The sequence below is a fragment of the Chiloscyllium punctatum genome, chromosome 40 (genome assembly GCF_047496795.1).
Source record: "Chiloscyllium punctatum isolate Juve2018m chromosome 40, sChiPun1.3, whole genome shotgun sequence".
NCBI lineage: Eukaryota > Metazoa > Chordata > Chondrichthyes > Orectolobiformes > Hemiscylliidae > Chiloscyllium > Chiloscyllium punctatum.
The window spans coordinates 13,435,443-13,450,488 of NC_092778.1; the positions used below are offsets into that span (position 1 = coordinate 13,435,443).

Here is a 15,046-nt window from a genome sequence, read left to right on the forward strand (position 1 = left end):
CTAGATTAGGTTAAGAAATCTGGTTGGCATGGACGAGTTGGACAGAAGGGTCTGTTTCTGTGCTGTACATCTCTATGTCTCTATGACTCTAGTGCCTGCCCAAATCTGTGAAAATCCAGTCCTTGTTGAGTTCCCTTCCCTCTCGCACAACCCTCTACATCTGATTGGGCCAGCAACAAAGGTCCTGGCTGGATGTATCTTCAGAATTATAATGGGATGTCAGGCTGGTGAGCTGTAAGACTTGAGGCAGATTTGTAGAATTGAAAATCACCACACAAGCGCTCCTTTTGCAGATTACATTTTTCAAATTTTTTTTATCCTCAGAGGGAGTTCTCTCTTCTCCTCGAGTTTAGTCCTCTACAATCAACCCAAACTCAAAATGGTAGGCAAAGGAGAGTGTGCAGATGATGTCGATCCAATGCCTTTTCTGGCTCCCACTGAGAAGGAGAAACTGGAATATATGAGTAAGCCCTACGACATTAAGAAGTCGTGCTGGATAAAGGATGAAAAAGATGGTTTTGTTGCAGCAGAGATCCAGTCTGAACAAGGTGACCAAGTCACTGTGAAGACGGCCAAGAATCAAGTAAGTAAGAATGATCACATAAGTGGTATTGTGAGAAATAAAGGATTTCACCATTCCTTCTTTTTTATGATATTAATGCACGTGACACTAAAAGGCGAACTTCAGTGCTTGTTTCATTTACTTTCATAATCGGAGGTAAGAGGAATTAAGAAATCTTCCTAAATCTCACCTTCAGTCACCAGTGTAGGTGTCAGGAGACATTTCTTTGTACACCGTGGTCAGTGCTAAGAATGGATTTGTGGATCGTGCTATGGAGGCTAGATCTCTGGAATCAGAGCTATACTTGCTGACAGGGTGGGAAAGGCAGGAACATGGGTTCCTATGAAAAGATGAGCCATGGTCTATCAGGTGACTATCAGGTGCTGTGTGCACCTACATTCATTATAGCAATGTTCACATTTCACAAAATAAAGTCCAGTGTTGAAGGTGATTGCTGAGAAAGATAAGTATTCATCAGCTTCTCTCAATCCATACCACAGATTCCTTGTCAAATTAATGTGGTGGGTCTCAGTATAAGCAACATGCAGGAATAAATTGGGGATATATTATTTGAATTTCTCCAAATTTGCACTCCAAAATTGTGTCATGCACTTTCAATTGGTCCCCATTATTTAGAAATGACATTTTGTTTTATAATAATCTAAACAAGGAAATTATAAGAACATATTCACTGGCAGTAGACCTTCTGTGTTTGCATGTTATTTTTCTGTAATTTCTTTGGTTTTGTCACAACTGTCTTATGTGAATAAGATAAAAAAAAGCTGGTGAAGATTTTTGTGAGCACTGAATGGTGAAAAAATGATTGCAAAAAAGAAGAGTATGCAGGCTTCTGGGCAGAATGTGGGGGAGTGACTGGAAAAATTGCTCATTTGGAGAATCTGTGTGGACGAGACATGCCAAATGGCCTTCTTCTGTGCTGTTCCAAATCTGTGAAAAGGAAGATCAAAAGAAATAGGTTAAACATGTGATATTTTTAAAACATTGTGAAGCATACACCAAATTCCATGACATATGATGAATCACAGGACTTGAACTGATCATTGTGACTTTAAATTTCCATTGTTCCATTCTAAAGAAAGAAGGCTGGCAACCAGGGCAATTTATATAATTTACAGCCTCTGTGTTTGGTTTCCTTAGTAACTATCAATTGTGATGAGATCTTCTGATACTTTCATCAAAAATAATGTAGGTTATGCATTATATTTACATTCTGTACAATCTTTGATATGCTTTTTTTCAGACGATAACCTTGAAGAAAGACAATGTTCAGCAAATGAATCCACCAAAGTTTCATCAAGCCACAGACATGGCCAACTTGACCTTTCTAAATGAAGCAAGCGTCCTCGTAAATCTCCGTGATCGCTATGTCAGAATGCGGATTTATGTATGTCACGTGGATTGTTGATCTGCATTTTTCTTTTTCTTAAGTTTGAAGTAATCAATGTAAAGGGCCAATTCCCACAGTTAGAGCAAGATGAAAGGAAAGAGACGGAAAAAGAAACATAGAGAGATAGATCGATGGATTTATCAATCTTGCATGTACCTTCTATTTCTCACAATTAAAAATAATCTTAAAGAATGTTGCAGGCAGCTTCTGTCAATCTGGACACTGAAAGTTCCCACAAACCTGAAATGAGGTCAATGTCCAGTCATCTGTTGTTGTTGAAACACAAATGTTTCAGATGCTGGAAAACCTCCCCTCTCCATGCCCTCTCCATTTCTTAACAGTGTACCACCTCCGACAGAACAATGATCCTTATGCAATATACTAATGCGCAAGTCTGCTCATTATGTGCTCATATCCTGGGACATGGACCATGAGTTACTGACTTGAAGGTAAGGCTGTCATCAGTGAGCCAAGGCTGACATTTCACTACAGGGAACAGATGGGATCAGGAGATGCAGAGCATGTGTTGAAAATCCCAAATGCTGGACAGTAGTGGAAAAGAGAAGCTAAGGTCAAGAATTCCAGCATTTTTAAGAATTGGAAAAGGGTGAGTTAAAGTCAAATATTGTCTAAATCATGTTAATTTTAAGACAGTAAGGCTGTAGAATATGTCACAAAGCACGCTTCAAACTTAGAGGGAGCAAAGAAAATCTTAGGGATGCCAATCATAATAGTATTTGAGAAAGTTTATAATGAAGGGAGAGGGTTCAGATGCATATTCATATCCTATTCATAAGTGTAAGAACTAAAAGAATGGCCTGGTTGTGTGAGTAATATTCTACATTTGGAATAACTTGAATTTCATAGGGGTTAAGACTTTTAGATAGAAATAAGCGTGTTACAAAATAAAAGTAAACAAAGCCATTGGTAACTGCAGAGGGATTATAAATATTCTGTGAGATAGGAGAAGCTACTGAAGTCAGGAATATTGCTACATGAAGGCCGAGAGCCATTGAACACAAAAAGTGATGACTGTTGTACATGCTTTAAGTAATTTGTAGGAAGAAGTGTTAAGCAAGTGAGGTTACTGCACATAATGCCCTATCAATGTCCGAGCTGGTGGCAGAGGCATGAGTATTTGATGTTGCACATTCTCCAGAGCAGATATCTTGGCTCCACATACAAGCTAACTGTAAGCATGCAGAATGCAGAGGGAACCACAAAACAAGTTCAGTATGCACTTTTGGCTGTGCACCTAGAGACTTTATTCCAAAGTTTATACTAAAGGAACTGTCCTCCCAAGGCCTCGTCTGCCCTCCCACGATGGCATAAAAGGCCCTCTGACTCATTTCGGAAAAGCAAAGATGTTAGCCCTGCTGTGTCTCAAGAAATATCATTAAAAATAACAACTCACTTGTTCATTATCTTATTATCAATGACGGGACCTTGCTTTAAAAGCATTTCATTGGCTGTAAAGTGTTTTGTGATGTCTTGAGGTCATGAAAGATGCTAGAGAAGTGCAATCCCTCTTTAATTGGCAAGTACCTTCAGTGGTGTGTTTTATCATGTATTTTTCTAAAGCACTCATTAACAGCATGTAACCATTTTAACAAAACTGTCATGCCTCATTTTAATTATGTTTCCTTCTTTGTAGACATATTCGGGGTTGTTCTGTGTAACGGTAAATCCATACAAGTGGCTGCCTATCTATGGTGGTAGAGTGGCTCTTATGTACAAGGGCAAGAAACGCAATGAGATGCCTCCCCATCTTTTCTCAATCTCAGACAATGCTTACCATGACATGCTTGTAGGTAAGAGACAAGTAAAAATATTTCTTTAAAGTTTCAAAACAATTGGAAAGTATTGAACATTTGCAATTCTACCTTTGTCAGAATCTTCTCACAACCGTCTTAAGTTGAAACAAGCTCTCATAGTCAGAGATGTGAAGATTTTGACAGAAACATCTATTTACACTATTATTCTAGTTGATGTGTGTAGGCAAAGCAGATCTTACGACAGGACTCAAACCAAACAAAGGCGACCGACTCATTAAAACAGGACACTAGAAGAAATGGTCTGCAGTAGGGTTGTCCAAATCTTGACCATGGACATGCAGTCCCTCTACACCTCCATCTGCCATGACCAGGGCCTCCAAGCCATCTGTTTCTTCCTTTCCTGACGTCCCCAACAGTACCCTTCCACTGACCCTCTCATTCGTTTGGCTGAACTGGTCCTCACCCTTAACAATTTCTCCTTCGAATCCTCCCACGTCCTCCAGAAGAAAGGGGTAGCCATGGGCACCTGCATGGGCCCAGCTATGCCTGTCTCTTTGTCAGCGACGTAGAACAGTCCATCTTCCCTAGTTACACCGGCACCATTCCTCACCTTTTCCTCCACTACATTGATGACTGCATCGGTGCCACCTCGTTCTCTCACCAGGAAGTTGAGCAGTTCATCAACTTCACCAACACATTCCACCCCGAACTTAAATTCACCTGGACCATCTCTGACACCTCGCTCCCCTTCCTGGACCTCTCCATCTCCATCAATGACAACCGACTTGACACTGACATTTTTTACAAACCCACCGACTCCCATAACCTCCTGGATTACACCTCTTCCCACCCTACCTCCTGCAAAAATGCCATCCCGTATTCCCAATTCCTCTGCCTCCGCTGTATCTGCTCCCAGGAGGACCACTTCCACCTCAGAACACCCCAGATGGCCTCCTTCTTTAGAGACCGTAATTTCCCTTCCCATGTGGTTAAAGATGCCCTCCAACGCATCTCATCCACATCCCACACCTCTGCCCTCAGACCCCACCCCTCCAACCGTAACAGGGACAGAACTCCCCTGGTCCTCACCCTACCAACCTTCGTATAAACCACATCATCTGCCCACATATCCGCCACCTCCAAATGGACCCCACCACCAGGGATATATTTCCCTCCCCATCCCTTTCCACCTTCCGCAAAGACCATTCCCTCCATGACCACCTGGTCAGGTCCACGCCCCCAAAACCCACCGTCCCCTCCTTGCACCTTCCCCTGCCACCGCAGGAATTGCAAAACCTGCACCCTCACCTCACCCCACCTCCGTCCAAGGCCCCAAAGGAGCCTTCCACATCCATCAAAGTTTCACCTGCACATCCACCAATGTCATTTATTGTATCCGTTGCTCTCAATGCAGTCTCCTTTACATTGGGGAGACTGGATGCCTTCTCGCAGAGCACTTTAGGGAACATCTCTGGGACACCCGCACCAATCAACCCCACCACCCCATGGCCCAACATTTCAACTCTCCCTTCCACTCTGCTGAGTACATGCAGGTCCTGGGCCTACTCCACTGCCACTCCCTCAACACCTGACACCTGGAGGAAGAATGCCTCATCTTACGTCTCGGAACACTTCAACACAGGGCATCAATGTGGACTTCACCAGTTTCCTTATTTCCCCTCCCCCACCTTACCTCAGTTTCAACCTTCCAGCTCAGCACTGTCCTCATGACTTGTCCTACTTGCCTATCTTCCTTCCCAGTGATCTGCTCCACCCTCCCCTCTGATCTATCACCTTCATCCCCACCTCCATCCACCGATTGTACTCTTGGCTACCTTCTCCCCAGCCCGACCCCCTCCATTTATGTCTCCACCCCCGAGGCTCCCAGCCTAATTTCTGATGAAGGGCTTTTGCCCGAAACGTCGATTTTCCTGCTCCTCAGATGTTGCCTGACCTGCTGTGCTTTTCCAGCACCACTCTACTCTAGACTCAATCCATGCAGAATTGAGGGGGGTCAAATTTCAATTTTCTCTCACCTGGGGAGAAGGTGTTGATCAAATTTCAGAAAGATAAAGTTTTCCACAGTAATAAACATGTATTTATAAAGTGCTGTGAGAATACTTTACACCTGATCCTGCTTCTCACCGGGAGAAACAATACCAACGCGAAACATCTTTCTCTTGGAAAGATGTAACCCACTTTACTTTTCTACTGATTGCACGGTTCAGCTGCACAAACATCTGCGGGGCAGCCATATCCTGCCACTCTGCACTTGGTCTAAGCCATTCCTCTCCAAAGTAATTCTTAACATGGAAAAGGGCCCTTGTGTTCCCATCTTCAATTTTTAGCAACTGTCCCTCACTACCAAAAACATATCAGATCTATGCGTGTTAGTGAGATAGAAAACGTGAAAGTCGTAGAGTCATAGAGATGTACAACACAGAAACAGACCCTTTGATCCAACTCGTCCACGCCAAACAGTCTTTGGACATATTAATTATTCAATTGTTTGACTCCTTCCACACAGCATTTCTGCCCATTCCTCCCTTTACATCGACACACAATATTACTCAATTAACCCAGTCACCTGATTGCTATAGCAACAATAACCGACCATTTGCTAAAATGGTGAATGAAGATGATGCCAGATAGACCAACTTTGCAGTTGTCCATTAAAATCATAATTCATTCAGACCTTACTGGTCTTTTGGTACTCAGGGCAAACTAAATTATGAATGTGTGGAATTATGGGAAAGAATATCAAATATAATTTTTCCCCCTATAAATGCCAACTACATTTATTGGAGTTTGCTCTCTTTTGTCAGAGGTGTATGAGAATGAATCTCAAAATGAACAGGCTAGCACATCATCACTAATCTAATATTGTAAACTTTCAGCCTTGTAAAATGACTTGGAATGGGCTAGGGCTAGCATTGTACCTTTCAATAATTCATTTTTTAACATTGCTTTTTGACAGAGCGTGAAAACCAGTCTATGCTCATCACGTAAGTACACATTTATATGAATATTATAGTTTCCTTCAGAATATAAACTTTTGGGGATTATTAAAACTACATATCTAATAGTGATCAAAGTTGGCATCCAAACATTCAGGTTGGCAGCACAGAGAGGCCTGTCATGTGGGAAGTGGCGAACTGTGAATTATCCCCTCTTTATCCAAAGGATAGTCTCATCTGAGACCTGCTGTCTTTTTCCTGAAGCACTTAATACTCTTACTAAGTCCAAAACAGAATTTCTGATTGCTCTCAACAAGAATGCATACCCCTGGACCTAGCAGATGGTTTCCTGAGCTCACTTTTCCAGGGAGCCTGAAAACCCTATAGGCATGTCCTTCTGAAGAGAAATACTGCAGGCAAAGGTTCGTGTATTTCCTTCCACTAGAGTTTCCAAACCTTCTCTCCATAAGAAGTAAGTCTAATGAACAATGTTCCAACTCTGTAACTGGTAATTACATGTTCCCAGATCCAGGAGGTAATTTCAAGTCCCCACTCACTTTGAATTCTGCAATGGTTCTAAAGGCCCATTATCAAATGTGGTCTTGTCATAGTCTTCTATGTTCCATAAACAATTATCAAAATGTCCTCTGATTAACTGTGATCCTCTGTGGAACTTTGCTAACATGTTTGACATGTTCTAAATATTTTCTATTCGATGGGTTCTGAGGTGTTATGATACACATCTGGAGCAGTGAGAACCAGGTACTGTGGTCCAGAGGAAGGGACACTACTCATGCACCACAAGAACCCTCTCTGAGATGTGCTACACTGCTCTCTAAACATAAGATTGGGATCCAGTCTGCAATGCCTATTCCAGTTGGCTGGTGGTATTTCAGCACCATGTTCTTTGTCTGTATTTGTTCAGATGTTTATTCAACTACAGGGACAGTGGAAAGTCGTATTATTTCACAAATAGAACTAAGAAAGTGAAAAGTTGTATTATGTAACAAATGGAATGAGGTGTAGGACTCAGCAATTCCCAGTCACCAAGAAACCAGAATCCATTCAAACAATAAATGGGAACAGCATCAGCAGATGACAGTGTCCATTTACAAAAGGTGCCTACAAGTTTGAAGAAACAGAACACTGACCCAAACTACAGGAATGCTTCCTAATAAAATCAGAGAGATTTCTCTCTCAAAATTCAGTCAGTGAAGGATTGTTACATACAAATTATGTGATCACAATCACATCCAGTCTTACAGGCTCCAAACTGATGGAAGATTACCCATTCATCTCCATTCCAGCTGGGAATAACAGCATGTGTTTTCAACAGTACAAAACCACAGGCACACCTGGACAGCTACAGCCACAGTGTCATCAGTGATAGCAGAATCAATAGCAGATATGACAGTGTCACCTTCTTTACATCAGTTACAGGGGTTAGCTCACAAGATTTGTTGAGAGAATATGTTTTCACTACCTTAGAAGAAGGCAGGTCTGCCTCTCTCTGTTATTCTATGCTCTCTTCTCTTACAAGGAGGGGGAGAAGAGATCTATGAACGGGAGTAATGAAATGTGTTGAGTGGATGGCTGGACAACAATTATGGAAGGTCACTGTGAGAGATAGCTGTGACACTGCAGTGAATTTAGAGTGAGTCAGCAGTAGATGGTCATAAAGGACATGAGGAGGTTCCTAGACAGAAAGGAATAGAAAAGTTGGTAAAAGGAATGATATGCTGGAGAAGGTTTGGGAAGACAGAGTGAGAGAGCTTAGGATTAGATACACATGAAAGGTATATGAATGTGCAATTGCACTTAGTTTACTGCTCAGATTAGGTTATTAAACTTTTTATGGCAACATACTGCTGTTTCTGTCATTCTGAGAGATTTCTAGCCATGTCTTCATATTCCCTGTGATTGGTTGGCTTCACCCATTGGCAGGAGAAGAGCCCTTTCCTTTTTGTATGTCTCTACATCCAGCCATATCAGTTCAAGGGAGATAACAGTGAGGATGATGATGTTTTGCAATGTATAAGCCCATGGGTGCAGTTTCACACTGCACCCGATGTGGCCTCCTATACATTGGGGAGACAGGCCGCCTACTTGCGGAACGTTTCAGAGAACACCTCTGGGACACCCGCACCAACCAACCCAACCGCACCGTGGCTGAACACTTTAACTCCCCCTCCCACTCCACCAAGGACATGCAGGTCCTTGGCCTCCTCCATCGCCAGACCATGGCAACACGACGCCTGGAGGAAGAGTGCCTCATCTTCCGCCTAGGAACCCTCCAACCACAAGGGATGAATGCAGATTTCTCCAGCTTTCTCATTTCCCCTCCCCTCACCTTTTCTCAGTCCCAGCCCTCAGACTCAGCACCGCCTTCTTGACCTGCAATTTTCTTCCCGACCTCTCCACCCCCAACCCCTCTCCGGCCTATCACCCTCACCTAAACCTCCTTCCACCTATCGTATTCCCAACGCCCCTCCCCTAAGTCCCTCCTCCCTACCTTTTATCTCAGCCCACTTGGCACACCCTCCTCATTCCTGAAGAATGGGCTTATACCCGAAAAGTCGATTCTCCTGTCCCTTTGATGCTGCCCGACCTGCTGCGCATATACCTAAAATATTAAATATTCAGCTGCAGATTATGACTGCTGTCACGATCAGGTACGAGTGTTTCATTGAGGAAATTCTTTATGTTTATTATTGAGTTTCCATCCTGTCTTGGTCTTAAAATTGACCACAAAAGATCATCCATTTCGATGTAAACAAGGGAGTTCTGATCTTCAGATGTTGAAAGTGAAAGGATTTCTTCATTACAGTTCAAACCTATCAGAGATAATTTTAAAATGTGACTTTTCCACACACAGTGGAGAATCTGGTGCTGGGAAGACTGAAAACACCAAAAAGGTCATTCAGTATTTTGCCAACATAGGTGGCACCAAGTCAAGTGAAGCAAGTGATGGAAAGGTAAGTGGTGGATTTATCTACATAAATCTTTAAAGATATTGGGATAAGTTGAAAAGGCTGGTGAAAGAGCATATTGCATTTTATGAAGAGCATAAAAGAAAGGAAGTTAGGCTGAACTTGATAAAATCTAAAACAAAAACAGAGTGCACTGGAGAAACATAACAAATTCAGCAACATCTGTAGAGAAAAAACAGAGCTAACGTTTCGAGTCCAGTGTAACCGAACTTGAAACATTAACTCTGTTTTCTCTCTACGTATGCTGCCAGATATGCCACATTTCTCCAGCTCTCTGTTTTTATTTCAAGTTCCCATTATCTGCAGGTCTTAATGTTTACTTATGAAAACAGGATTAACTACACCTGATGTGCTGTGTTGAATTCTGGACACCAATTTAAGAAGAATATCAATGATGTGAAGAGAATTACTAGAATGGTACCATGGATGAAGGTCTTTAGTTATGTGATGAGACTAGGAGAGCAGAGCTTGTTCTCTTTAGAGCAGCGAGGGTTGAATGTAATTTTTAATATTTACATTTAGCAACAAACTTTCTTGTTGATTTTTTACACCTAAAGGACCAATCAAGAATCGTCAACCATGATGTTTCATTTAAATAATTAATATTATCTTTGAATTCAAATAACAGCAGTGTAACAGCTTTTGAAGTACAAATACCATGGCCTTTAGATTCTCTTGAACAGCATTGGACAAGACAATACAATAACAATCTATGTTTCTTATGTTTATCATTTATCCTCTTATGCTTGTAAATCAAACCCTCTCATTCCAAAGAAGATTCTTATAGCAAACTTCACTGTGCACAACCAGGTCTAAACATACACAATTGTTTTAAAGTCCAGTATTAGCCATTGTTTGCTAATGAGGCTAAAATGGTTAATCATCTGCACTAATGTTGACATCAGCAGGATCCATCATGTCTTATTTGCAAAACACCTTATATTAAATGTGATTTAATATGAATGAAAATAAACATTAAAATAATTGCTATATTTTGATAACCAGTATAAATAAAGTGGTATCATGGATAGATTAGTGGAACAATAACTCAGTGGTTTGAACTAGTAAATTAAAGAATTTGAGTCCAAATCTTGCTACACAGTTGTATTTGACCTACCTTCAGGGAACTCTACCACCAATGTTTCAGCGTAATTCAGGATGGACAATAAATGTGGAACAAGCTAAAATTGTAACATTTCCATACCAGTTACTTTAATATGAGTTACTATTTCTTTGTATTTAGATGTGAAACTTGCAAAGTAAATCTGGGATTAATGGTGATTATTCATCAATGATAGGTTTTAACCTATGTTGGCTTGTTTGAGTTTTAACAGAATCTTTATGATATTACTTCTGGATTGATTCAGTGCAATACATAGAATCATAGAATCCCTACAGTGCAGATAGAGGCCATTTGGCACCCGCCCTCTGAAAAGCATTCTACTCCCCCACCCTATCCCGGTAACCCAGCATTTAACATAGCTAATCTACCTAGCCTATACATCCCTAGATATTATGGGACAATTTAGCATGGCCAATCCACCTGACCTGCACATATTTGGATTGTGAGAGAAAACCAGAGCACCCCCAGGAAACCCACACAGACATAGGGAGAATGTGTAAGCTCCACACAGATAGTTACCACATAGTCAATGCATATGTATGCAATTTTATTTTGCCAAAGCTAACAAAGTTAAAAGGCTTATGGAACTGGGTCATGGTCTTGCAATAATTAAATCTTTCAGAAAAGCTCTTCTTGACAAACCTAAAGAATATACAAATTGATGCATTGCTGGAAGGAGGATGCAATTCAAAGCAATTGTAGTTGGCCAACAATATCACATAAACTAATGCAGCCATCGACAGGTTCTGTGAAACATCCAAATTTTGTACGAAATCTGGATTGTCTCACCCACCAAAACAGTGTCCAGCATTTTGCAACATATGCAAGGGAGTGTGGGTTTCCTTAAAATGTGCAATTGGATTTTGTTGCACATTTTAATCCAAAGCACAACTCAATGCTCTATGTGAAGAAGAGTCAATAAAGGCAGGATAAGACCAAATCAGATTATTGGAGTTAAAGTAATAGGCGAAAATGATTACATACCCTTGCTTCACAAAGCAGCTTAAGGCTAAGAAAGTCAATTGAATTTTAATTTATATTTCTACTGCAGAATCTGTTTTCTATTCGATTTCTACTTACAGTTCTGAATAGTTTTCAATTGATTCAGTTTCCATTGTATCAACAGCTGTCTCAGATCTTACATAAAACAAACAGAAGTACACGTGAGGCTTCAATGGATACATACTCAGGAATTTCTACCTTTGTAGCACATAATTACACTTAGAATTAATGCTAAACCATTTTTAAAATCAACTGCGCTGCATTATCACTAAATATCAAATTCACCTAATTTCAAGCTTATTTGAAAATATGTCATTAATTACCACTGAAAGAATTATGAATTCATCCCAGATTGTAGCTAAAAATGATCAACAAAGAGTGGACAAACTATTTTATGCTTTACCTGATTTTTCTTTGTCAACTCATTACATGGGCTGGTGATTCACGGCTGTAGCAACCAAGACAAATTCATGCCTTAGAAAGTGACTGACCTTAAAATAATCGGAGCAGCACAAAAGTAACATGCCATGCATGTTGGAAATCTGTAACGAAAACAAAATACTGGACATGTTCACGAGGTCAACAGTATCTCTGCAAAAAGAAACATAAAAATTAATATAATAAATTCCTCATGCAGAAAAGATTGTTGATATGATAATTTAGGTTTCTCTTTCTTTTATTCTTTGTAAAAGGGTTCCCTGGAAGATCAAATCATCCAGGCCAATCCTGTGCTAGAAGCTTTTGGGAATGCAAAAACGACCAGAAACAACAACTCCTCCCGCTTTGTAAGTCAATTCTTCGGCCCTCCCTTTGTGCATGTTATAAGTGACCATTAAATAATTAAACCTTTTGCGCACCTATACTTTGTGATCAGTCACCCTTCAATTTCTCTGAAATTTAAGGATAACTTTTGCGAAGTTCTATCGTGTATGTTGACAGTATGGGTACAGTAATATTGTGGTTAGGTTTTGGACTAATAATCTCGGAGCCTGGAGACATGAGTTTAAATCTCATCATGGCTAATAAGGATTTTACATTCAGTAGTTCAAAAAATCTGAAATGTAAAGTTTGGTTCAATAATAATGACCATGTACCTATCACACCTGCTACATAAAACCATCTGATGTCCTTTAGGGAAGAAACTCTGCCATCTCTATCCAGTTGAGTTCACATGCTACTCCAGGTCCACAATAATATGGTTAACTCTTAACTAGACTCTGGAATTACTTAGCAAATTATTCAGTTGAAGTCAAAAGAAGACCTCCACTTTTTTAAGGGACATTTGAGATGGGGGATAAATGCCCAGATCTCCTGAATGAATAAAAGAAAATCTGTGTTTCCTGACGAACATCAGAAATATATCAGGTTAACCACTTTATTCCATAGATTTGATGGAGGTGTTCAAAATTATGAGGAGTTTTGACAGAATAACGAAGGAGAAATTGTTTGTGCTCCAGGTGGCTCAGTGATGAGAGGATACCAATGGGCGAATGCCCCACAGAAATGAGGAGAAATTGTTTCTGTGGCACGTTGTTGTAATATGGAGTGCACAGCATGGTGGAAGCAGATTTAGTTGTAATTTTTACCTGGCAAGAGATAAATATGTGAAAATAAAATAAATGCAGGACAATTAGAAAGAGCAGTGAGTGAAATCTATTTGATAAGTCTATCAGAAAACAGGTACAAACTCAATGGGCCCAACTGCCTCCTTCAGAAACTGTATCATTCTCAGATTCCACATTTTTGGTCTGATCAGAATGTGATTGGATGGATCTCTGTTCACATTTTGCTTCAAATTCACACTGAGCTTTTGATGTGAGAGATGTCTTGCTACCCAATGATCTCAGCCAAACTGTGATCTTCTAGTTGGATAAATTGACAGCAACTAACCTTTGTTCTTCTTCACAGACATCCCCGTCTATGTTCTACTGACCCAGTCAGTGGAAGTAAGTGGGGGTCTTGTTGGAGCCTTTTCCATCTCATGAGTAAATGCCAGATCATTTTATTCTTCTGAGATAAATGAGCTGACCACTTCTATAATTCCTAACTAGCATGATAGTTGTGGAAATTCAAGGGAATATCAAATTAATGCCTCTGCTTTTGTGTATATATCAATACCCGTTTAAGACTCAAGATTAATGTTAATGGTAATATGTAATTTACTCCAATTTAATTTTGATTTGTAATTCCCTTAAGGGTAAATTCATCCGAATTCACTTTGGTCCATCTGGTAAACTGGCTGGTGCTGACATTGAGAGCTGTAAGCATTTTTAAATTTGATACTACAGTTAATAGCTAAAGAACCTCAATGCACACATTTGAACACAGAAATGTTTAACTTTCACTTTTGCAATGTACCTGTACTTTTAGATTTGCTGGAGAAGTCTCGTGTGATCTCTCAACAAGCTGCTGAGAGAGGCTACCACATCTTCTACCAGATTCTGTCAGGAAAGATCCCAGCCTTGTTGGGTAAGCATGTTATAATCCATAAGCATTGTTTAATAATGAACATGCTAAAAGGAGCTTGGGAAAATTGATCATTTGGTTAATCTAGAATGTCCCCACATTATTTTCATTTTGTTACAAATTGTCGTTGCCTTAAAGTAAAACTCCAGATTAGCTACCGACTTTTGTTATTATGCGGACACTGGACGAATGAGTCATGTAAATCTGTTAACACTATTAACATTTTATCTATCAAACGCAATCAAGCAAGAGAGATAATGTTAACTTCTCCTACTTGAGAGCAGCATCCCGTTTAACCTACTGATACAACAGATCATATTGGTGGCTGTTTGATTTATATCTTTGGCTTTCATGAGGTTTAAACTGCAATGTCTGGGTTATGAGGAAAAAACTGCTTGTTTAAAAGCTGCTGAAACATTTCAAATCAACTTTGTAATGCCATGATTTGTGTTTGTAACCATGAAACATTAGATTGTGGCAGAGTATGTGAACATAAGAGGTACAGTTAGTAAGTTTGCAGATGACACCAAATTGGAGGTGTAGTGGACAGCGAAGAAGGTTACCTCAGAGTACAATGGGATCTTGATCAGATGGGCCAATGGGTTGAGGAGTGGCAGATGGAGTTTAATTCAGATAAATGCAAGGTGCTGTATTTTGGGAAAGCAAATGTTAGCAGGACTTATACATTTAATGGTAAGGTCCTAGGGAGTGTTGCTGAACAAAGAGACCATGGAGTGCAGGTTCATAGATCCCTGAAAGTGGG

At 40.3% G+C, this 15,046-nt stretch overlaps 1 protein-coding gene across 1 annotated transcript in view; it reads left to right on the top strand.

Moving 5' to 3' along the window:
- Positions 1–324: 324 nt before the first annotated feature.
- LOC140464359 (myosin-16-like) overlaps positions 325–15,046 on the top strand; it is a 74,601-nt gene continuing 59,879 nt past the window's right edge. Inside the window, exons 1-8 of the mRNA XM_072559318.1 lie at positions 325–583; positions 1,824–1,967; positions 3,625–3,781; positions 6,723–6,750; positions 9,578–9,677; positions 12,510–12,602; positions 14,014–14,077; positions 14,188–14,286. Of these exons, the coding sequence (XP_072415419.1) occupies positions 380–583; positions 1,824–1,967; positions 3,625–3,781; positions 6,723–6,750; positions 9,578–9,677; positions 12,510–12,602; positions 14,014–14,077; positions 14,188–14,286 (889 nt within the window). The 5' untranslated portion in view covers positions 325–379. The remainder of the gene's footprint in view (positions 584–1,823; positions 1,968–3,624; positions 3,782–6,722; positions 6,751–9,577; positions 9,678–12,509; positions 12,603–14,013; positions 14,078–14,187; positions 14,287–15,046) is intronic.